Genomic DNA, 25,727 nt, shown 5'->3' with positions numbered 1-25,727 from the left:
CATGGGCCATCCTTCCTGGGTTTTGTCAGTCCTTTCCCTGGCTTTCAATAAGCTCCTCCTTTACCCACTCCAGAGTGGGAAAAAAAAAGTATAAATATAAACTAGGTAAGACGTTAATCTATACCTGCCAGAAAATAGATAATAGGTTTGAACTGATCCTCTAGCCTTATTAATTGACCTGTAAGAGAGGGCTACAGTCAGCAAACTGTTCAGGTAAAGATTAAAATCATAATTCTCTGAAAGAAAACATGTAGTCAAAATGAATTTGAGTTTTCATTTTTACTGGAAAGTTAGCAGAATTAATTTGATTGGCTCTTCTCGGTTAGTGAACAAATCTGCTCTTCAGGTGACTTTATCTGTCTTAGTAAGAAAATTTTTTCGGGACTGAAACTAATGAAATATCCATCCTGCTTGTGCCCTAGGTGACATCCCTGGTTCAGTTACTCAGTGATCCCTTTTATAGGACACTTGAAGGCTTCCGGATGTTGGTCGAAAAAGAATGGCTCTCTTTTGGTCATAAATTCAGTCAGCGGAGCAGCTTGACCCTCAACTGTCAGGGTAGTGGTTTTACTCCAGTCTTCCTGCAGTTCTTAGACTGCGTACACCAGGTAAGTACAGCAAACTTAAATTGATCTTGATACGAAGGAAAGAGAAGAACTAGCATTTATCGCACATTGCAGTGCTGTGCCGGATGTCTTCATGTCATGACTCTGATGGACTCAGCCTTAAGACTTGTTGAAATCTTAGCAGTGGATTCCTGGGAATAGTGAAGGAAAAGAACTTGTTGGTTTCTGAAACTTGGATAGCCGAGTTGTCTTTTGGGCTGCCCCCATGTGAAGTGGCCAGCACTCTAAATTATCATCTCCCATGAAGAGGAGCACACTTGGGTTTGTTGTCCAGGAAGGTTTGCTCTGTGGTACAACAGCCGGAATCTCTAGGTGATGGCAGGGCCAGGAATCCAGCAGGTGGTCTTCCTAGTGTGGGAGGACCTTATCTTGTGCCTAGGAATATAGAAGGCAGAGCCTAACCCTTGAGAAAGAATCAGGGCCCAATCAAGCAAGCCTGTGAGGTTGAGAACACTGGCTTGGTTCTACTGAGTGACCTAATCAGGGCTAATCAAGAGACCAGACAGAAACCCAGGTATATAATCCACTCAGATCCAGTGGGAGCAGGGGTTGGGGGAGATTCGAATGCTCTAGGCTCCCTCCGACCCTCCTCTCAGGCATATCAGGTAAAAACTTCCTAATGCGGCCTGAATCAGAATTGGGCTTGAGAATTGCAGGGCACTGGGTTTGCTAAATTGGCCTAAGAAAAGCTAGGTTGACATTTCCAGCTTTGTTTCATCTGCACCACAACAATGAATGGGTTCTGGCATGTCAAGCATATTTGTCAGAACAGTGAGCCTCTTTGAAATAGATTGGCCTCAGATAGATTGGAAGGAGAGGTGGAAATGTTTTCAGGAACCAGTACTGAAACTGGGTCTTCTAAAGAGGCCAGCTTGGTGTGTGGGTTTTGTTTTGTTTCACTTTTTTAGTCTATTAATTATTTGACCAGCTTTATTAATTCACTACATAATTTTTCATTTATTTAAAGTATATACATTTCAGTAGTTTTTAGTATATTCACAGAGTTGTATAATTGCCATAATCAATTTTAGAACATGTTACCCCTCCAAAAAGAAACTCTATACCCATTAGCGGTGACTTTCCATCCCCTCCAACCCCATCCCCACATTCACACACTCTGGTGATTGTTTTTGATTATTCTAGTGAGCTTCTTAAATAAAAAATCTATTGAGTAATTTCAATTAATTCTGTCCGAGCAGCATCTGGAGAAGCTGGTCACAAGGTTGAGCTTACATTTTAAATCTTTGCATCAAATGGTGTATTTGTTTACTATTTGAATATGAGCCTTTTTTTTTTCATACTCCTTTTGGCAGATAGATGAGGGAGACATTTGGAGTCCATTGTCTCTGAAACAGAAAATTTAACTGAGACCAAGGGAGAGGAGCAAGCATCTTTTTCTCATGTCTAGATGGGTGAAAGCATATGAGTTCTTCATGAAAGCACTTCTTACTGTCTTGCTTATTACCTAGGCTGTCTAGGCTGTCTGCGTTAAACTTGCACAGTGATGTATGTCAGTTATTTCTCAGTATTACTTGCAGAGGTATGGGGAGGCAGGTAAAAACAACTACACACTGGGGCGCCTGGGTGGCTCAGTGGGTTAAAGCCTCTGCCTTCAGCTCAGGTCATGATCCCGGAGTCCTGGGATCGAGCCCCACATCGGGCTGTCTGCTCAGCGGGGAGCCTGCTTCCCTTCCTCTCTCTCTCTGCCTGCCTCTCTGCCTACTTGTGATCTTTCTCTCTGTCAAATAAATAAATAAAATCTTTAAAAAAATAAAAAAATAAAAACTTTAAAAAAAAACAACTACACACTATATGATTTCATTTATAGAAAATTCTACAAAAGGCAAAACTGTAGTGACAGAAAACAGATCAGTGGTCGCTTGGGACCAGTGGTTAGGTACCATGAAGGGGCATGACCAAACTTTTTAAGATGAGGTAACTAATCAGTCCTAATCGTGGTGGTGATTACACAAATGACCAAAGCTAATCAATCAGCCTGTATGCTGTAAATAGGGAAATTTTATTATGTGTAAATTGGATATCAATGAATCTGAAAAACAAAATTTTAATTAGTAAGTCTAACATTTCAGTTAACTGGAGTTCCAGAAAAAGAAAAGAGCAGCTATCTAGTTTCTCCAGAGGAAAATGTGTCAGTCTGGTGCCCAGAGAGTACTTACAAGCCTGACTGTCTGCTCTTTAGAAATAGGGCAGGAAATAGGTCCGGGGAGATCCCTCTTAAGTGTGTAGATTTGTTCTTTATGTATGCTATTTTCAGTTTCAAGCCTCATCACTAACCCAGCTGTACGTGCTGTTCCCAAGTCCAGAGCTCCAATCAAGTTTGGTTTTTCCAGAGGACAGACTTCTAATCCCTTGCTTTCAAGAAGGCAGTCACATTACTACCTGGAGTAGGAAAGGACCCTGGAGATCTCACCACTTCTTCTATAGACCTATACCTAGTCCTCAATTTTCGCTCCCATTTCTCCCCTCTATATGTTTCTCTACTCTTGGGCCTCTGAGTCCTGAGCCTTTCTGGGTTTACAGGGCAAGCTGTTACCTTCTCAAATCATTTTCATCCTACAAGCATCCCAATGTAGCTTCTCATCTTCTGTCATTTATTGCTATTTTTCCTTCTATTTTCCATTGTTCATAAATGTACTGAATTTTCTCAACATGCTACTATCTCCCTTCCCATTCTCCCCACCTCCTTTTAGGTTTTTTGTCTTACAGAAATTCCTTTCCTTTAATTAAGGGAGAATTGCAGGGGGCTAAGTGTATATGGCCTAATTTGGCTTAAGTTAAATGCACTATTAAATATGTTAAATGGGATAAGTGACTCTTAATCTCACAAAACAAACTGAGGGTTGCTGGGGGGAGGGGGGTTGGGGGGGTGGGGTTATGGACATTGGGTAGGGTATGTGCTATGGTGAGTGCTGTGAAGTGTGTAAACCTGGAGATTCACAGACCTGTACCCCTGGGGGGAAAAAAATATGTTTATAAAAAAAAAAAATTTAAAAAAAAGTAAATAAATAAATAAATAAATATGTTAAATGGAGCTCCTGGGTGGCTCAGTCATTAAGTGTCTTCCTTCAGCTCAGGTCATGATCCCAGGTTCTGTGACCAAGCCCACATCAGGTTCCCTGCTTCTTCCTCTCCCTCTGCCCTCTCCCCCTGTTTGTGCTTCCTCTCTCCCTCTATCTCTCTCTGTCAAATAAATAAAATCTTTTAAAATAATAAATAAATAGATAGATAGATATGTTAAATATCCATGTTCAACTTGCAGAGTTCTGCATACCTTAACATGAGAGTCAGGAAAACAATCCACTCACCATCAGTAAGAGATAGGAGGTTATCATAGAAGACATATTGTTCTTGAAAATGAGAACATCATTCTACCCTAAGTATAATAATAATTACTTGATATGGAATACTTATATTTTATTGTTGGGGGTAGGTAGGAGTGTGAGTAGTCTAGAATTGGAAAGTAACCTGTATTTTGTGAGTACCCCTTAAGTGGTATAAACAAAGTAACTTAATATAAACAAAAGTGAAGTATAAATTATCTTCCTGTTGTCTTTAGAATACATTACAATAGATGCTCAAACCATATAATGTTATCTAAAACATCTTAGGATGTATGTTTAATTTCTAGTAACTTCTTATTTTAAATAATGAGTTAAAATTCAGATGTTCTATATAAATTGAGCCTTAGTGACAGCTCAGTGATTTGTAGGTGAATGCTTCACAAACTGTAGAAAATAATATTGTTCAGGGCCTAAAGACTCCTTTAGTATGTATTTAAATCTGGTTGTGCCACATTAAAAATTTTTATAGAATTTTTTTAAAGATTTATTTATTTATTGTGGAGAGAGAGAGAGAGAGAGAGCTCGGGAGCCGGTGGGGAGAGGCAGAGGGGGAGAGAGAGAGAAAGCAGACTCCCCCACTGAGCATGGAGCCTGCCGCAGGGCTCGATCTCACAACCCTGAGATCATGACCTGAGCTGAAATCAAGAGTTGGACACCTAACTTACTGAGCCACCCAGGTGCCCTTACATTAAAATTTTTTAAATTAAAGTATGAATTTTTAAAAATTTGCCTGAACCCTCTTTTGCCTTAGTACCCTCACACATAAAACCTGAGTGGAGGCAAGTCATGGCAAAGCAAGCATATGACCTTAATTGCAGTATTTAAAGGATGCTTGGCTATGATAGGTATCAGCTTTGGTGAAGCAAATTACTTTGTGCTGAATAGGGATTGTTTATTCATTCAAAAACAGAGGACTATAGAAGACTGTAGTTAACAAATAGTGCTTCTGACTCTTGCTGACTTAATTATAAGGTAGTGTTTCATCATCTCCTACATACTAGTTTTAGGCATTAGAAAACGCCTTCTTTGAATACCTTTCAAGTGAATACTAGTGCTTTACATGTCTCCAACTTTTGCCAGACAATTTGAATTACTGCTGTCCTCAGTCTCTCAGGGGCACAAAACAGAGCCAGGTCCAACAACATTTAAAAAAAAAAAAAAAAAAGCGAAATTACGCAGCAGCAAACGAAACTCCCAGGTGGAATGTGTTCACTGCTTATTAACCATTTCTAACATGCTGAATGCCAAAAGGCAGTCTATGGAAATTTGCCTAGACTTGTCCATTAGTACTAATAGAGTTACAAAGAAAACAGATGAAGCGCTGATCTTAAATTAGAACTGCCTCATCATATAAAAAGCCATTGTTTATGCCAGTATGTCCAGGTGTCAGATGAATTATAAATGCTAGATCACTGTTTCATAATAACAACATCTGGCAAATTTTTTGTTGCTTCTAAAAGAAATTGGCGTAGTTCAAATGATATCATTACAGGATGCTTCCTTTTCTTAAAATAGTTGAACCAAATTCAAAAAGAAATACATCCAAAATACAAAATGAAATTTTTACCTAAAATTTATTTTTAAAATATAATACCAGGGGACCAGACATGTATAATATGAACGAAAACATGAAGTATAAGAAAGTATCTCCTCTATGTCAACATTAGAGTAAATCTTTGAGTGTTTCTTAGAACTTTTTCATTATTTCCTACCTTGAGAAAAACAAGTAACAGTTATAACTTTGCTTTGAAGCTTATTCAAGTTGTAAATTTACTCTCTCTGGTCTGGCTGTGTGATACAGTCCTCCTCACAGTTACCACATGCCAGCACCATGCTAGGTCCTATTCCAAAAAGAAAAACTATTCATCTCTTGAAGATAGGAACTTTCCTTGTGAACACATGTGTGAGAAGCTAAGCTGCCCTCACATGGTTTGGTTACTCCAAAATTTATCCATTAATACTGGCAAAATAACTGCAGTTAATGGCTTAATGGTATATTCAAAGTTTCTGTGTCTGCCACTTCCCATTCACTTGAAAACTGGCAGAAATTGACATAACCCAACATGTTTTATATCAAAGCAAATTTACATTTAAGTTTTTAATATTTTGAGCCCATAAAGTAAAATTGTGTCTACATATCAGTCTTACTAATTATTGATCTTTAATAAATTATTTAACCTCTCTGTGCTTTGGTTTCTAGATAGATACGTGGATAGATAGCTATCAGAAGGATCACAAATTTTATGTAAAGCAATCGGCACAGTAGAGACTGCACAGTTAATGTTTGTTAAATCTTTATCTTGAAATAATGAAAACTAACATTAGTTACCTATTTTCTAGGCTGTGTCTGTCATACCCACAGTTTTTCCAATGTTGATACCATTCTATTATAGGGTCTCTTGTAGCTTAACATTTCTAGTTCTTGAAAGCAAAATCCAATGTTAACTTACTATATTTTATTCCCAAAATGTTGATCTTTCCTGGGATTTGAGTCATAGCTTATTTTATGGGCCTTTAAATTTTATAAAGTACTTAGTGACACATGAGCAAAAAATAAGACCCTATAAATTCATGTTTCTCCAAATTCTGTTTTAGAGCTTTTTCTTATAAGTGGAAGGTTTCACTCCATAATGGAAAACAAAACTAAAATACCTCACATAGCTTTTGTCTTTTAAATCTGTATATTTAAATTTCCTCAAACTCTAAATAGTATCTATTTCTTAAGAACCTACAGCTAACATCATTCTATTTTAACAGTGAAGGACTAAATGCTTTTCCTCTAAGATCAGGAACAAGATGTGGATGTCTACTTCACCACTTCTGTTCAACATTGTACTAAATTAAGGTCCTAGCCATGCAATAAGGCAAGAAAATAATGATAATAAAGACATCCACATTAGAAAAGAAGAGAAATTATCTTTATTAACACGCAACATGGTTGTCCGTGGAATCTACAAAAAACTACTAGAATAAGTGGATTTAGCAAAGCTACAGGATACCTGATCAGTATTCAAAAATCACTAGTATTTCCACATACTCACAATGAATTATTGGAAAATTAAAATGTAAAAATTATTATCTTTACAACAGTATCAAGAAACATGAAAGAAATCTAATAAAATATGTTAAAAGCCTAGACGCTGAAAACTACAAAACATTACTGAGAGAAAGTAAAGCCCTAAATAAATCAAGAAATACCTCTTGTTTATGGGTCAGAGGATTCAATATTGTTGAAATGTCAGTCTCCCCAGATTGATGGAAAGATTCAGAGCAATCACAATCAAACTACCAGGAGCTATTTTGTAGAAATTGGCAAGCTCATTCTAAAATCCATATGGAAATGCAAAGTATCTAGAATAGCCAAAACAGCTTTGAGGGGCACCTGGGTGGCTCAGTGGGTTAAGCCTCTGCCTTTGGCTCGGATCATGATCTCAGGGTCCTGGGATCGAGCCCCACATCGGGCTCTTTGCTTGGTGGGGAGCCTCCTTCCCCTACTCTCTCTGCCTGCCTCTCTGCCTACTTGTGATCTCTGTCAAATAAATAAAATTTTAAAATCTTTTTAAAAGTTAAAAAAAAAACAGCTTTGAAAAAGAACAAAAATTGGAAGACTAGCACTATCTGATTTTATTACAAAGCCACAGTAATCAAGATTGTGTGATAATTGGTATAAAGATAGGTCAGTGGAACAGAATAGAGTCCCGAAATAGTCCCACAGTATATGTAATATGTGGAAAACCGATTTTCAATGAAGGTGAAAAAGCAGTCAATAGAGAAAGGGTAGTCTTTTCAACAAATAGTGCTAGACAGTTGGATTTCCAGATGCAAAAACAAACAAATAAAAAACCAACTTCAATCCAAATCTAGCACCAATATAAAAGTTAATTCAAAAGGGATCACAGACCTAAATATAAGACCTAACATCATACAATTTCTAAAAGGAAACATAGGAAGATGGGGCACCTGGGTGACTCAGTTGTTAAGCATCTGCCTTCGGCTCAGGTCATGATCCCAGGGTCCTGGGGTTGAGCCCCGCATTGGGCCCTGGGATTGAGCTCCTCATTGCGCTCCCTGTTCACAGTGGAGTCTATTTCTCCCTCTCCCTCTGCCCCTCCCCTACAACCCTCACTACCCCTGCTTCTGTACATGCATACTCACTTGTTTTCTCTCTCTCTCTCTCTCTCTCTCTCGTGCATGTACATGCAAAAACAAATAAAATCTTCAAAAAAATAAAATAAAAATAAAAAATTAAAACTCAAAAAATAAAAATACTAAAACGATAAAACAATACTTAACAGAAGGGGAAGGAAGCATGTGGATTGTGCTTTTTTGGAGACCGCTGTAGTATTTTATAGCAGAAGAATCTAGGTGTCTCATTGACAAGGAGGAAAAAATGCCAATGAAGTAGACAAACTGAGTCCTTGGGAGATAGGACTAAATGGAGAAAGTATAATTTTTCTTTTTTACTGGAAATCTAAGCAGCATATTTTGTCATGCAAATACAGTCAGGTCTTTGTCTCTCATTATGGAAAGAAGACATTTCAGAAAACAGAATTGAGAGTCCAGAAGTAAAGCTACACATATATGGACAATTAATTTACAACAAAGGAGCCAAGAACATAAAATGGAGAAAGGACAATCTTTAAAAATGGAAAAACTGGGCAGCTACATGCAAAAGAATGAAACTAGACTAGACCGCTATCTTACACCATACACAAAAATTAACTCAAAATGGATTAAAGACTTGAATGTAAGACCCAAAACTATAAAATTCCTAGAAGATTCCAAAGGCAAGGGAAGCAAAAGCAAAAATAAACAAATGGGACTACATCAAACCAAAAAGCTTCTGCACAGTGAAGGAAACATCAGAATGAGAGGGCAATATACTGAATGGGAGATGATACTTGCGAATCATCTATCTGTTAAGGGGTTAGTATCCATAATATATAAAGAACTCCTACAACTCAGTGATTAAAAATATATATATATGGGCAGAGGATCTAAATAGGTATTTTTCCCATGTTTCTTAATGTCAGATTCCAAATGTGGCTTTCTACATATTAATCAACCCAGCATTCAGGTCAGTCTGATTTTTTTTTTCCATGGGAGAAATCCTCACATGCTTGTTTCTTAAATTGTGGCTAAAGAATTAAAAAAAAAAAAATGCTTATATCTTCTTTTCTACTTCCAGTAGACCTGATAATTAACCCCAGTTTAGGGGCAGATTGTTTTTCAACCTCAAGCAGTTAGCGCCAGCAGGTGCCCTTGTGGCATGCAGACACACAGACACACACACAGTGCCCCCAAGTACTGACACCATGATGCTATCTAAGCACCAATTACAGTTCAAGCAGGGTGAGTGCCAGTGGCCTTGAAAAGTATCTAACCTTTCTAACATAATTGTAGGCTCCAGGATTTGTGGTGAGGCCCAGTCACTCAGTATAGCGGGCTATGAAAGTATTTTTCCACTTGTAGAGGAGTTTTGCTTCTAGTCCTAGCATATGATCTCCCTGAAATGCCTGTAAGTTCAACTTAAGGTCATATTCATTATCATTTCCATTCTACTTTACCTCATAAGTGGGTCTTCAAAATCATATACTTAAGCACATAAAGTGTCAGAATAATCAAGGAAAGATACAGATATGTATGAGGCAGTGGTTTCTGTGGAGAGTGGTCATTGAGAGAACGGTTTTGTTATTTGGAGCTTTGGTTAATAAAAGTTTTTTTAAAAGTTTTTAGAACCTGTTACGGACTGGGTCCATAGAAATAGCCCTAAACTTTTCTTCCCCTGTGACTAACAAGGTTTATTCCAACGTCTGTTGGGGCAGAGTTGTTCTTGGAGCTCACTCTCCTTGAGCACATTGCAGATTCCTCCTCCCTGAGACTCTCAGATGGAAAGGAACCAAGTTCCATCCTGGGTCTGTCTCCTTCTGTCCTACCAGCCACAATCTGAGTCACCCCTCTCTATCAACACTGGCTGTTGGAGTGGTGCCATTGATTCCAAACCAGGAGCTCGGGCTAGAGTGCGTGCAGTTCTCAAACCCTGAGATAGGGTTTCAGAACACACAGAACACACCACCTGGCTATTCAGGGCCATGTCACAGTTGTCCCATGGAAAGTTGTCCCGTCTTATGGAGATCTGATGCAACAGGAATTGGCTGAGATCAGGGAAGCAGCTCCGCAATATACAAGCCCACTGAATGAAAGTCACACTCTCTCTTAATATGTTTTCCTAAAATCCATTTTATTTTAATTACTTATGAGCTAAAATTTTAGTTCATTTTAAAAGTCAATAAGAAAATGTTGTAGGGAGAAAAAAACCTTTAATCACAGAAAACTAGGTTTCTAACCAGATGATAAACTTTGATAAATCGATGATACCCAGTTCATGACTTTAAATTCTCACTGATCTATTAGGCAGTAACATCAACATATTACACACATGCCTGCTCACTTTGGCTGACCAAATGTAGGCCTACATTGCCAAATTAAACATGGAGAGAAAAGCTGGCTTCTAGATAGCCTGCCTAACATGTTCATTTGAAACAGCTTTTAAGCAAATATAATTGTGATTGGAACTTATCTCAACCAAACAGAATTCTCTAATGGTCATGAGAGATTGAGCAATATACAGGTGGGATTGCAAGGTGGAATGGAGTGTCACAAGGTCATCAGCCACCTTCTGTGAACATAAGACGGCTCCACGGAGTCTGCATACAGCTTGTCTAAAGTACGCTGTAGCTCAGCGACCGTTCCAAGCTCTGCCTTGCTCCTGCTCTCCCATATCATGCCTTCATCCTTATTCCTACATCCAGTGACCTCACTGCCTAACTTAATGATCACAAATTAAGTTAAAAGGCATAAGCTCTTCCCCTTTCCTTTGGCACTTGAACATCTCTTTCTTCTAATCTACTCTTCTGTCCCTTCTCATTTCCAAGCTATTCCCTATATCTGAGCCCTTAGCCTCATTCATTCTTGCTTTCCCAGGCCTTGCTCTCTTAGTTATCAGATCTTTTGCCACAATTTGTTCTCTCTCTACTGGCTTCTCCTGCATTGTCTTCAGACAGCCATATATTTCTTTTGTCCTGAAAAGATCTCTTGCTGTACTCTAAACCACCATCTCCTCTTCTCATTCCTTTCTCTACCAAACTTCTCTGTACAACTTTTGTTTTATTACACACTACTATATACCACAAGTACCTGAAAAGCAAGTTATAACTTATGGTAATGTAGGTCTGTCAAGAACCTAGCACAGTATAAAGCAGTGAATGAGGCACAAACCTTGGGTTCAAATTTGGTCTCACTGGTTACTGTCAAATGACCTTGGGAAATTACTTAATCTTACTCATCCTCAGCTTCTTTGTTTCTAAATGAGGAGGGGTGTGGGAATTATAATGCTTATCTTCAGAGGCTCTGAATAGGGATTTTTCCGAAGACATACAGACAGCCAATGAGTATTATGAGAAAGTGTTCAACGTCACTAATATCAGGAAAATGCATAATCAAAACCACAATGAGATATCACCACACATCTATTAGGATGGCTAGTATCATGAAGACAAGAGGTAACAAGTATTGGCAAGATATAGAGAAAAGGGAGCCCTTGTGCATAGTTGGTAGGAATGTAGATTAGTGCAGCCACTGGAAAAGTAGTTCCTCAAAAAATTGAAAACAGAATGACCTTATGATCCAGCAATCCCACTTCTGGATACACATCCAAGGGAGTGAATTTGGTATCTCAAGGAGATAGCTATACTCCTATATTCACTGCAACATTCTTCACACTAGCCAACATATAGAAACAACCTAAGTGACCATCTGTAGATGGACAAAAAATGTTTTATACACACACACACACACACACACACACACACACACAATGGAATATTATTCAGCCATGAGAGGAAAAAAAAAAAAAAAGGAAATCTTGCCATTTGCAACAATGTGGCTGGACCTTGAGGGCATTATGCTAAGTGAGATAATTCAGAGAAGAATAAATTCAGTACGATCTCATTTATATGTGGAATCTAAAAAAGCCAAACTCATAGAGACAGTAAAATGTTGGTTGCCAGAGGCTGGGGGTTGGAGGAAATGTGAAGATACCGGTCAAGGGGTACAAACTTCTAGTTGTAAGAAGAGTAAGTTCTGGGAACCCAATGTACAGCCTGATGACCGTAGGTAACAATTCTGTATTATTTACTTGAAAGTTGCTAAGAGACAGGATGTTAAATGTTCTCACTAAGAAAGAAGCTTATGAATTTATGTGAGGGGATAGAGGTGTTAACTAATCCTATTGTGGTAATCATTTCATAATAGATAATGTGTATCAAGTCATCACATTGTATACCGTAAATTGACCATGTTATATGTCAGTCATATCTCAATAAAGCCAGGAAAGAGTAATGCCTATTTTATAATGTTGTTATGGAGATTAAATGAAATTATGTTTATAAAAATCCCTAGCATGGTGTCTAGCATGTAGTAGGCACTGAGAATGCCTGGTTCTCTTCCCACCTCCACTCATGGTAGGGGCTCAGTTGTTTGACCATACGGTCTCCCACAGATTTCAGGTCACTATTCAGTGGCATAGCATCCAGTTTTTGTTAAGTTTGATTTTTACTCTTTTCTTTGTCATGTGTGTTTCAGGTTCACAACCAATATCCAACAGAGTTTGAATTCAATCTCTATTACTTGAAGTTCTTGGCTTTCCACTATGTGTCTAATCGCTTTAAAACATTTCTCCTGGATTCAGACTATGAAAGATTAGAGCATGGTATGTGTTTGCACTCCCTTGTTCCATCTTTTTTGTTAGTTTTGTGTGTTTTTAATTGAAATTTCTAGTAACATACTACCCCCAAGTGTGGCAAGGTCATTTTAGGGTTTTACCCTGAACTATAAAAGTAGAATAGATATGAGTGAGTGCCCAAATTCTCAGGTTATGTGCTGTGCTAACTCTTAGGGACTACAAGTGGTCATCCCTATAGCAAAGGTGAAATCTGCTTACCATTTTAACATCTCAAAGTGGTATCACTCTTTAAAGAGAACATTTTACTTCGTTTTTCCATCCCTGGTATATTCACCGTAGTAGGGAAAGCTCCTGCTTTTGGAGGCAGCGTAATTAGCAGGAAAGGCCATGGGCTCCGGAGCAAATAGATCAGGGTTCAGTTCCAGTATTTCCAGGACCAGCTGAGCACTTTGGACAAGTTAGGTGCCTTTCTGAGTTTCCTCAGTGTCCTCATCTCTAAAAATGATGACAATAATAGCACCTACCCCTTTGGCCATGATGATCACACGAGGAAATAGTTATAAATTTCTTTGCACAGTTTTTAGCTTTTAATAATCATTCATTGAATTTTAGATATCCCCATCGTTATTATAATTTTTAATAGTAGTAATACTTGTAAAGAGTAGATTTTGAAAGTTAGCCCCTATGAAAAAATTCCCCACAGGGATTTTACATTCTTATATTCATTGCTGTTTTAGGGAGAAGGGAAGGGATGATACACAGGATCTTGTTAAGAAAACAGTAAAGGAAAAAAAATAGCTATTTCCAATATATGTACCTGGATATTCATAAAGAGAACTCTTCTACTGGCTAAAAATATTTACTGATGTCCTCAATTTAAAAAATGAAATCTGAAAATGTTACAGTTCCAGTGATGCTATTAGGTGGTCTAGTAGGGTGCTTCATACTTTTGGTAAAGGAGACAGCACTGGTTCTTATTTATACTCCAGACCTTTTTTGACTCATAGAATTGTCATTCCACATGTCATAATCAGAAACTAATTTCTTAAACACTGTGTGTTGGAAAGACAGTAAGGAGAACTGATTACATTGGACGTTGGAGTCCCTTAGAGAGCTGTTAAAATGACTAGTATCTGGGACCCATCCTCAGAGATTCTGATTTAAGTGGTCCGAAGCAAGACCTAATAAGCACTGGGATTTTTTAAAGCCCTTGATTTTTCTGATGTATGGCCAGGGTTGAGAGCTACCACACTGGGCTCTGTGGGTAAAAGTTAGACAAGAAACAATTAATTAGTCTTGGAGGCCTCTTGTAGGATTTTGTGCAGCCTTGGGCTTGAAACATCTTTTCTGATCAACTGGTAAAATGCTTGTTGACTTTTGACTGTGTCATTTCATTCAAAGCAAGACAGCACTGCTAAGAGAGACATCCTTCCTGGCCCTTTGAAGAAGTACCCTTCTTCCTCACCCTTACACATCTTCTCTGTTAAAACCAAAGTGAGCTTATGTGAATGGCAGATTGAGGGTTTGATAGGTATAGAATAAGATCAGAAAAAGCCTGAAACACCCCCCCCACCTTTGGCTTTTGTTAAGTCACCCAAAGATACCACACCCTTCTATCATCCAACGTCTCCATGACCACGATTTGCAGTATACATAAACTATTTAAACAAGAAGAAACTTTAAACAGCTTCATAATGAACAGCTGACAACTGGAAAAAGAAACCTAAAATTATGTTTTTGACCGAACTTCATCACATCAACTTGAAGTCCTTCCCTTTTCTCCTGAAAATTGTGTAGAATGACGCCTGGCATGGAGCTCTTTGAATCTAGATATAGACATAGGATGTGGATTAAAAGAAGGTCATGATGTGCTGCTAAATACTTAGGAAAACCTTATCAGATGTTTTCCTTCCATTTGGGTTTGTTTCCCTATAGCAGTAAGTTCATTCCTGTCCTTAGCTTTGCAGTGACCTCCTAAGGTTTCTGCACATACATTGCTGTTTTGAGAGCCATAAGATAGAGTTCACTTTTCATCTGCTACATGCATCATAGTTTTAGGCAAACTGTTGATTTATTTGACTTTTGTTTATTGGGTTTGTTTGTGTTTGTTTGTTTTTTTATTTACAGGAACTTTGTTTGATGATAAAGGAGACAAGCATGCCAAAAAAGGAATTTGTATTTGGGAGTGTATTGATAGAATGCACAAGAGGAGTCCCATTTTCTTTAATTATTTATATTCACCAGTAGAAATAGAGGTATAGTAAGAAAGTATTTATTTTTCATTTTCTGAATGTTTAGTATTAAAGTTTTCCTTACTTTTTTTAAAATTTAATTTCTTTTCAGTGTACCAGAATTCATTGTTTATGCACCACACCCAGTGCTCCATGCAATCCATGCCCTCCATAATACCCACCACCAGGCTTCCCCAACCTCCCACCACCCCCCTTCAAAACCCTCAGATTGTTTTTCAGAGTCCATAGTCTCTCATGGTTCATCTCCCCCTCCAATTTCCCTCAACTCCCTTCTCCTCTCCATCTCCCCACGTCCTCTGTGTTTTTTGTTACTTTTAAGTATATATAAGCTGTTTAAGCTTTTTATAAACATTGGACTAGGAAGCTATTGAAAATACCAGAAGCTATTTAAAAGTTTGATACACCATGGGTTTGGGTTATGATGGAATGGAAACTGTTCTTCATATTCTTGACCATAAAAATTAGGAGCTAGACCCCCAAATCTAGAAACTTAAAGAAAGTCAAAGCAAGGCAACTTTCCACAGGATGAAAGACCAAACAAAACTTGAAACCGCAACTGGTTATCTAAGCTAAAAAAAAAAAGGGTCCAAAATACTTTGGGAAAGATTTCTTTAAAGTCCACTTATACCAAAGCCATGGGAAGCAGGGATGTTTGGAGCCCAGCCCAAGAAGCATGCCATCTCAGGGGCAACCATGCTGTGTGATGCACATCTGTACGAAGTAAGCTCTGGGATGGGACAGACTGGTGTGATGAGCAGGACCACCTTCCTCAGGGTCAAGAAGGCCCTTGTCCTTGGCTCCATACTTACAACCCCACTCTGGCCCTTCTCCAGCAACCCCTTCCTCATAAGATGCAGAACACAAAAAACCCAAGTGTTTGTGCTTAGATACTCCTTCTTTATCTAAACCATGCTATGTTACCCCAAATTTTCTTACCCAGATCCAAGTTACTAACGAGGCTACTTCCAGTCTGTCTCCCGAGCCAGTACATGTGCCCTTCATTCAGTGCCAAGCGTGGCTAAGAAGTAGCTGTTTGTTTGGCAGGGAGTAAACAGGGTTTAGCCTTGTGGGTTGGAGTATATATACACATTTATAAAATACCCTCACAATATAGGACCGAGCCAGAGTGAGAGGAGCAGGGACTTAGGCCAAGGAGTCTGGTTGCTGGGCCCAGCTTCTCCAGTGCTACCACTGTCTGGTGTAGAATTCTAAGGAGTCCGAGCTCTCTCATTTTGAGCGTGGTCTTGCAGGTCATTAGGAAGTTTTATTTATCAAGGTAGGAGAAGAGACATATTTTATTTAATATTTTATCTTTTTTTTTAAGATTTTATTTATTTATTTGACAGATCACAAATAGGCAGAGAGGCAGGCAGAGAGAAGAGAGGGGGAAGCAGACTCCCCGCTGAGCAGAGAGCCTGATGCGGGGCTCGATCCCAGGACCCTGGGATCATGACCTGAGCTGAAGGCAGAGGCTTTAACCCACTGAGCCACCCAGGCGCCCCTAATAGTTTATCTTGATGTATAACATTTAAATATTTAGAATATGGTATTGAACATCCATTCATGCTCTTGCCCTAGACCCTGCAGATGTTAGGGGCCAGCCTGCCTTTGTACTTGAGGTACTTTGAGGTCAAGATGAAACTATATTTCAGAATTCTCTTTGAACAGGCCCTGAAGCCCAATGTAAATGTCTCCAGCCTCAAGAAGTGGGATTACTACATAGAGGAAACCCTTTCCACAGGGCCTTCATATGACTGGATGATGCTGACTCCCAAGCAGTTCCCCTGTGAGGACTCTGAAGCGGCCGGAGGAGCTGGGCCCCAGAGCCAAAGGAGAACGGTGTGGCCATGCTATGACGACGTCGGCTGTGCTCAGCCTGATGCACTCACCAGCCTCTTCGGTGTAAGTCAGGCCCACGGAGACATGCATATAGGGCACCTGAGGCCTCAGGAACCAGGTTAAGTTAAAACTGGCTCTCAGACTTCTAGACATGGCTCTCCTCCCTCTGGGCTAGTGTTCTATGTGGCACCCCAGGAGGGTGAGGAAACCGAATTAGCTCCCCAGCAGCAGCAGGGGATCAGACTCAACTACTGGAAAAGAGTTAAAAAAGTAAGTTTTCCAGCATTATGAGGAAGCAGTCAAGCAAATGGAGCAATTTGCAGCTTCCCAGCTGTTTTAGCTGCCCAGCAGCCTGAGTCAGTCCTGGGTTATGGCTTTTGTGGGTGCTTTGCTTCCTCTGGTCAGAAGTGTGCGTAGTTGATGGCCTGATGGGCGTGCTGCCAACCATCTTCTCCAGGGAATATTCTGGAGTGAAACAGTCCCAGCAGTAGCCACCCTGATGAGAGCAGCTGCCCGGAGGAAAGGGTTTGAGCCCTGATCTGGGCCAAACAGTTCCTGAAGAGTCTTCGTCCCTTCTTGTGACCAGTGGGGCATAGGTGTGCTGCAGGGGAGGCGCTGTCACAGGGCAGCTGCTCTGCTCACTGGCATCCCTCGCCAAAGGAAATTCCGTTCTTGGGCAGTTCTTGGCTTATTTTTTCCACATCCGGTTTTAAATCATCAGAGATGGGGGTTCCTCTGTCTGTTCTTGCTATTAAGGTTTGGACACCAGCCCAGTGCTTGACCTTTTGCTGTGGCCATCAGATTTCCTGCGGGGTGGCCAGAGGTGAAGGTGTACCTTTGCCACAGTACGTCACACCAGCTAGAGCTCCCACCCCTGTTCCTGCCTTGAGAGACCTCTGAGGCCACCAACTTTCTCTGCCTTCTGGCCGTGGTGTTTATCGGGCCCGGTACAGAGGAGATTTGGCTCTGGGGACAAATTCTGATTTCTATTAAATTCTTAGTGTCAGAAAACTCCTTTTAATTACTTCACAGGAAATTGAAAAATTGGAGCATAAATTGAACCAAACCCCTGAGAAGTGGCAGCAGCTGTGGGAAAGAGTAACAGTGGACCTTAAGGAAGAACCCAGAGCAGACCGTGTGAGTTGCTAAAATCCTGTAAGGAGCTACTTCTGAGCTTTCTGAGTGTCCTCGGTCAGGTGGGGCCTGCTACCGCAGGTAGCCCAGGTGGGCTTATGGCCAGAGGGTGGGGTCATGCCCTGGAGGTCCAGGGCAGAAGGTTCCAAGTCACTGAATACTTCCTGAGTGTCTCACTTTACCACAGTGACATAAGACTTGTGTTTCAGGGCCCCGTACCCAGGGAAAATTACTGGGTTCTTTTCTATCTGCGCCTCTGTGGTTTCAGCTGATTTTCTACCACATGAGTGGGGAGGGGAACCCCAGGACCATCTTTCCTTCAGAGAAATAGCCAGAGAAAAGAAAATATTTTTAAAATACAAATTATGCTACTTTCTCTTGCTCACACCCCCTTTTCTGTTTCTGAATTAAGAAACATTTGTCATAACAATATTTTAAAAACACACACTGTTTTCTGTTTTTCACAGCCCCTCTTCTGTTTTTGACTTCAACTTCTATCAGGCATGGAATAGGTGCAAGAGACTGTGCTGAGCCCCATCCACACTTTAGTGTCCTCTGCAGCCCACAGGAAGGGGGTGGCATCCCTGCTCACATGAGAGAGGATAGGCACAGAGATCACACACCTCATATTGGATACAGCCACCATCAAACCCACTTCAGACTGGCTCCAGATGCAACAGAAGGGAGGTCAGGACAGCTGTGGGTGTTCTGAAAAGGACTTCACATGTCACAGAGGGACAGGGAGAGTGGGGCACAGAAGAAAGCCTCTAGCATGCTGAGAAGGGGTCCTCCAGGCACTCACTCTTGCCTTCAGATGGCAACTCAGGGAACTGTTGTCAACTTTAATTCTGAAGTGTCTGACTTTAATTCTCAGAAGCTTTATTCTTCAATGCTCAGAAGAATATTCTCAGAAGAATAAAACCATTTCTTGATATTTTTTCTGATTATGAGAGATATATTTATTCTTTTTAAGTAAGATAATACACAGATAGTTATAAGCAGAGGATAAAAATCACCTACAATTTATAGCCTAGAAATAAATTGCGAGCTGTCAAACTTACTGTATCATTCTAAACACACATAGAAAGGGATTTACTATGCATACTGTTTTAAAACCAGATTTCTGGAGCGCCTGGGTGGCTCAGTAGGTAAGCATCTGCCTTCAGCTCAGGTCATGATCCCGGCATCCTGGGCTGTAGTCCGGCATTGGGCTCCCTGCTTAGCAGGGAGTCTGCTTCTCCCTCTCCCTCTGCCGTTCCCCCTGCTTGTGCTCTCTCTCTCTCTCTCTCTCTGATAAATAAATAAATAAGATCTTTTAGAAATATATATGAGGCATACATGACCTTCCATTTGTCACTTAACATATGTCAGCACAGTAGTTCTATTGGCTGTCTAGAATTCCACTCTACGGAAATACCATTTTTTTTAACCAGTCCCCTAATGATAGACATTTACATTGTTTTTTATTATCATAAACAACTCCAGGATAAACATCTTTGTATATGTATTTTTTAATTGCTCCTTGAGTTATTCAGTTTTCTCCTAGAGATAAATTTTTTAAAATGAAATTACTGGATGAGTTGCTCAATAAAATCTTTATGAGGCTTTCCTAGCTCTTTTTTTCTTTAACTTAAAATGCAAATTTATCATCTTACAGTTTGGGGGGTTTTATTTTTTTTTATCAAAGTATGATTCTTTCTCAGCTGCAGAGACACCCTTCAGGCTCCCCAGGAATTGTGTCTACCAACCTGACCTCCTGTCAGAAGAGGTCTCTGCTGCACCTCCCAGACAGCAGCGTGGGCCAGGAGCACAGCGCCGGTGTCTCCCCGTCCAATGGCGTGGACCGCAGAGCAGCCACGCTGTACAGCCAGTACGCATCCAGGAATGACGAGAACAGGTGGGCATGCTGAGCTGCTGGGCCTGGGCAGGACAGCCTTCTGTAACCTTGAGATGGATTTGCTTTCATTCTTCGTTTCTGTTGTAAATGTGTCAGATGGCTCTTTGAAGAAGTCAAAATTACAACTAAAATAACGCCAAGAGGTTGTGGTGATTTGTGGTTGAGTCCTGGTTATTATTATCTCATGCCTGTCAGATCGTTTGAGAGAGTATGTGTTAGTCAGCACTTTTTCAGTGGCAGACATCAGAAGTTCAGCTAACGCTAGCTTGAGCAAAAAGGAATTTACTGGTGCACCTGGGTGGCTCAGTGGGTTAAAGCCTCTGCCTTTGGCTCAGGTCATGATCCCAGGGTCCTGGGATAGAGCCCTGCATAGGGCTGCCTGCTCAGCAGGGAGCCTGCTTCCCTCCCCCCACCTCTCTCTCTCTGCCTGCGCCTCTGCCTACTTGTGATCTCTGTCAAATAAATAAATAATTTTTTTTTTTTTAAAGGCATTTACTCACAGACACTGGGAAAGCCAAGGATGTGTCAGTTTCTCACAGTTTTCTTCAGGCTTCTGTTCATTTGCTGGCTCTGTTTTCCTCTAGTGGTTGCATCATTCCCAACATGGCACAAAAGATGGCTACTGAGAGCTCCAAACCTTACAAGTTTGGTAATTCCAGCAGAAAGAAGCAGTCTTTCCCCCAAAGGTCTAGTAAAAAAGATTCTGGAGAGAATTCTGATTGGCTTTTTTGGACTATCAAGGGAAAGAGAGGCTTGACAAAAACAATAGACATCCCCTTCATAGCACTTTTTAAATGAAAAACCAAAATTAACTGCCCTGTCATCATTTCTTCTAGGTCCTTCGAGGGAACGCTTTACAAAAGAGGGGCTCTGCTGAAAGGTTGGAAACCCCGTTGGTTTGTGTTGGATGTAACAAAACATCAGGTAATAATACTGTCAAAGCCTACAGAAAATCACTTCTCTCTAGGCTAGACTGTGGCCTCATTCTACCTTAGAACTGACCAGTCAGCCTGGAGGCAGAGAACCCATTTTGTTTCTCAACACATTCATCTCTAAAATGGAGTCCATTGAGGGGCACTTGGGTGACTTAGTTAAGCATCAGCTCTTGATCTCATTCAGGTCTTTATATCAGGGTTGTGAGTTTAAGCCCCACATTGAGCTCCATGCTGGACATGGGGCCTACTTTAAGATAAGATGTATAAAATAAAATAAAAAATAAAGGCTATTGAGAAAGATACAAACTGGTACCCCTATACCGTGTTCTGTAGGACCTGCACCTAGAAGACCATTTCCACATAAAGATCTTAGGTGGGGACCACATTTCCCTCTGCTCAGGGCATTTCATAAAAGTTACAGAATCTTTGTGGAAGAATATAGAGAATTTATTTACAAATATGCAATGGAAGTCCTTTAGGGGAGGTTGTACTTTAACATAACAATGTCTCTGAAATCATAAAGAATACGCTGTGGAGACAAGTTCCATTAAACCACTAAATATAACACAGGACAATGTCATAATTTTTCTATTATTTATAATTACACCAAATTATACTTGCATTCTTACCAACTTTTGGATTTGTTGAACACAAAACGTACAGTTTTCCATTTTCGACCTACTTCTACCCATGCCTGACTGGAGAAACAGAGGTTAGTATGAGGCCAGGCTGTAGTGACAGAGGCACTAGACACTTCTCTCCTGTATAAGTTACAGAGTGATACCCAGTCCTGGCACATAATAACCACTCAATCAAATGTTCACTAGTTTTTCAAAAATCATTTTATATCTACATGCTGTAACTTGGCAACTTATATTTTTATATAATATAATTGAACATATTTTCCTACCAGTTCATAAAGATCTTCCTTATAATTTTTGAAAAGTTATAGTATTCCATATTACTGACATAACTAACCAACCATCATTTAATTAACAAACACCCCCATTGAAAGACAGATACATCTCTTCCGTTTTTAGCTAATAAAAATAGTGCTGAAGGAAACCTCTTTCTCTGTGTCTCTGCATGCTTGTGGGAGTGCTTCTGCAGAGGTGAGAAGGACTTATCAATAGCCATAAACATTTTAAATTTGAGTTGCTGTTGCCAAATGTAGTCCAAAAGATTTCTAACAAATTATATCCCCACTAACAATGTTTGAGAATACTTAGTGCCTTACAATCAACCTGAATATTATCAGCCATTTTTAATATTTCTTAATCTAAGTGAAAAGTGAAATCTTACTGATTACATTACCTTTTACATCACCGAGGTTGCGCATCTTTTCAGATGTTTATAAGTCATTTGTATTTCTTCTGTGACTTGCCCATTGAGCTTTTTAAAATCATTTTTCTACTAGATTATTTATCTTTTTCTTACCGATTTCTAGGAATTCTTTACATATTCTAAACAACCTCTTTTTTATATGTTACATATATTTTTTACAATTGTTAGTTGACATTTTATTTTTAATATGTAATATTTTTATGCATTCAAAATTCAAAAAAAAATAAGTCTTTTTCCTCCTTTCTGTCAGCCACCAAGAAGCAAGCAGTGTTTTTATTTTCTTATTTATTCTTTTAGGCATAGATTAGCAAGATACAGAGGAAAGTATTCAAATACATTTTGAAAAGCCATGCCATTTTCCCTTTCGGTGTGTCTTATATCCCATCTGTATCCTTTTGGTTCCAGCTGCGATACTATGACTCAGGTGAGGACACAAACTGTAAAGGCCACATTGATCTGGCTGAAGTAGAAATGGTCATCCCTGCTGGCCCCAGCATGGGAGCCCCAAAGCACACGAGTGACAAGGCTTTCTTTGATGTAAGTTGATCTTACTTGTCTTTTTCTCACTCTATCTGTACATGACTCCGTACAATCCATCCATCTACAAGACTTATGGGGCCTCAGACCAATTGATGGAGACAGCAGATAGGTTGCAGACCCCGTGGCTATGGGAATTGCTACAGAATTTGAATTCTGCACTCAATGCCCAAATCTGACCTCTCCCGGCTGTTCAAATGTCTCAAAAAGGCTGCATATTACTTTGCACAAAGGACTTCTTCAGCAGGTATCCAGCCACATATGGAGGAAAATGAATTCCCTGTTAAATATTTTACTCACCAGCTACTGTCAAGAACAGATTCTCCTTCCCTTTGGATCCAGCATTCTTCATGCTTGACCATCCATAAAAGTTGTCCATAGTCATACATGATGACTGTTTGCCCTAACATCTTCAGCAGCCCTTAGGTGAGCCTTGGGGCATTTTATGGGCCACACGATGGGATTCTTACCTAGTTCCCATAGCCAAGCAGGGCTTCATAAAGAGCACAGTCATACTCGAGGGCTCTGTTCTGGCTATGAAGCCATTTCCCTGAGTCTGGGCTTCCAGGGTGGCCCCAGCTGAAGCCTTTAGAGAAAAGGATGGAAAGAGGACAGGAAAGGCAACTTGCTCATGGTGTGGATGATTCTCAGGCTTCACAGAGGAGCACAGGAAGCTTCCGTGGCACCTTTGCTGCATCTGTGCAGTGCATGCGAGAGGCCAGAGACTCTGCAGCCCTTCCTGACCCTCCTTCTTAGTCAAGGAAGGCCCCAGGAAAATGCAAAGTTAGGCTCTTCTAGCATGTCTCCTTTTCTGCCAGTGCCCTTCTATTAACATCTTCAGTGACTCTGGGGACCAAAAACACAAAGTGACCGTCAACGCCATGACAGTATGGTAGTGGAGGGGAGAGAGAACATAGAGGTTCTGGGGTGGCATGGGAAGGGAAGTTCACTGGGATTGATTCACACACTTGCCCAAAGCCATAGAACAGGCCTGCCCTTCATCTGTGCTTCTTGTCTTTCGGTTTTGTAGCTCAAGACCAGCAAACGTGTGTATAACTTCTGTGCCCAGGATGGACAGAGTGCCCAGCAGTGGATGGACAGGATTCAGAGCTGTATCTCTGATGCCTGATGTCCCTGGTCAACCCAAGCAGAAGAGGGAGGAAGGACTCAAGCTGTCAGATAGAACAAAGTGCATGAATCCTTGAGGAGCTGACAGCTTCCTGTTTGGTTCTAAAGAGTCATCCCAGGCCTGAAGTTCTCCTGCCCGGTCTTACCCAGTGCCCTCTTTGAGCAGTTGCTATGTCTGCTTAGCCTGCTTGGATGCATCCCAGAGGGCTGGCCAAGAGCCCCAGGCACTCCCTGTGTCTTGCACTAGGTTGTTCTAACAGGGTCTTAGTGGTTAGGGACCAGAAGAATGCTTCCTGAGCCAACTGTCATCCATCCCCTAGACAAAATGGCTACCATTTACTTGACTCCTTGATGAAACTAGATCCTTTTTGTTACCAAGGTCATAATTTCCTTGGAGAGCTTTCTGACAAGCAAAAATCAAAACTGTCCAAGATGATCTTACATTCTGTCTGGAACAGGTTTCCCAGAAGAATAGTTCCTACTCTTACTGCCTGACCTTAGAGATGCTCAGTTCTCTGGTGCTGCCTAAAGGTGCTTCCATAACCCCTGCTTGGCCACTGGGGATCACACAAGAACCTCAGTGCTCAGTGGCAGGCAAAGGGGGCACACAGAGGATTCTCCTGAAGGAAAAAGATAGCAGGGAATGATGCAACAATGACCAGGCCAATGCAGGAAAATATTGCTTCCAAAACACTGAATTTTCTAGGCCAAAGGTGCCCTGAGGATCCAGGACTTTGTGTTCCTATGTATTCTTCTGCTCCCTGACAGCTTCTTACACGAAATAACATGCAAAAAGCTGAATGCACTAACTCACAAAATAAACCCTTGCACTGAACTCTTAATGAAGTGAAGATGTTGGAAAGACAGAAGCCAGCTGTCCATGAGCACAGCACACCTGTGACAGGCTGTGTAGACAGCAGTCACACGGTGGCATGATCAGATGCCCAAACAGCACTTCTGCACATGAAGAGTAAGCATGGTCGGTAGATTTTCTTTACTTTTGATAATATTGTCTTTGTTCAGCTGAAGATCTGAGGAATGCTGTGTGTTCCCCACCAGCTGCCGCAGCGAGATCCCTGCTCACAGGCTCTGTGGCCAGCTGGAGTCAGAGGTAGCTAGAGCATCATTTTGAAATGTTAATATGTTAAATACCAAACTAATATTTCAAAAATATGTATATATGATTTCTATATCCTTGTTTTTCAGATAACCTACTTATAATTTAATATAAAATTAACTGATTCATGCATAAGATTTCAGTCATGAAAATAGTTCCCTTTTTAAAAGATAAAAAACCACTCTGTCTTTGTAGATTACAAATAAGTCAGATTTTCAAATTTAAAATTATCTACACACTAGGAAATAGAACTGTGTTAATATATAAGAAATTGGGGAAAAATAAGAATGAAGGATTTTTCTATCATTTTCATTTTATAAATTGCCACCTGTGAAAATGATTTTTGCACATTATTTGTATTTTTTCTTTGTATATGAAATAATTTTTGTACTTTGTAAAATATGGAGCCCATTGTACCTTCAGCTATTTGAGACTGTGCACAGTGCTTCTTTTATAACTGGATTCTTTTAACTTTCGTAAAGGTGTTCCATGCCTTACAGTCACTAACCACCTTGAATTAAATTTATTTCTTAAGAAAAAGCATCCTCATTTGCTGTGAAATAAAACTCACTGTGTAGTGCATACCGCTCAGAAGGCAACATCCAGGATTTATGTATGAGGCTAAAAATTCAAGGGTGGAACAGCCCATTTCGTGCCTTGCTTAGGTGGTCACTAGGCACTGGACATGCTTGTGTGAGCTTCTGGGCTCTAGACACACAGCCGCCAAGTTTAGGTGAGAGACCGGAAGCCACTCTTCCCACCCTGTGCCTCTCATGGCTGTGTGAAATTGGTGGAGTCCTTTTCGTCTTCTGG

General features: G+C 40.3%; 1 protein-coding gene across 2 annotated transcripts in view; it reads left to right on the top strand.

Annotated features, from left to right (window-relative positions):
• Positions 1–25,463, top strand: part of SBF2 (SET binding factor 2) — a 485,581-nt gene extending 460,118 nt beyond the window's left edge. For both annotated transcript variants that reach the window (XM_032853454.1, XM_032853455.1), the window contains 9 exons: positions 423–608; positions 12,632–12,758; positions 14,859–14,986; positions 16,652–16,885; positions 17,855–17,959; positions 19,660–19,853; positions 20,690–20,777; positions 22,538–22,669; positions 23,700–25,463. In XM_032853454.1, the coding sequence (XP_032709345.1) occupies positions 423–608; positions 12,632–12,758; positions 14,859–14,986; positions 16,652–16,885; positions 17,855–17,959; positions 19,660–19,853; positions 20,690–20,777; positions 22,538–22,669; positions 23,700–23,798 (1,293 nt within the window). In that variant the 3' untranslated portion in view covers positions 23,799–25,463. The remainder of the gene's footprint in view (positions 1–422; positions 609–12,631; positions 12,759–14,858; positions 14,987–16,651; positions 16,886–17,854; positions 17,960–19,659; positions 19,854–20,689; positions 20,778–22,537; positions 22,670–23,699) is intronic.
• Positions 25,464–25,727: the final 264 nt, after the last annotated feature.

The sequence above is a fragment of the Lontra canadensis genome, unplaced genomic scaffold (assembly GCF_010015895.1).
Source record: "Lontra canadensis isolate GAN:19392208 unplaced genomic scaffold, GSC_riverotter_1.0 scaffold7, whole genome shotgun sequence".
Lineage (NCBI taxonomy): Eukaryota > Metazoa > Chordata > Mammalia > Carnivora > Mustelidae > Lontra > Lontra canadensis.
This window is presented reverse-complemented; position numbering and strand designations above follow the sequence as displayed.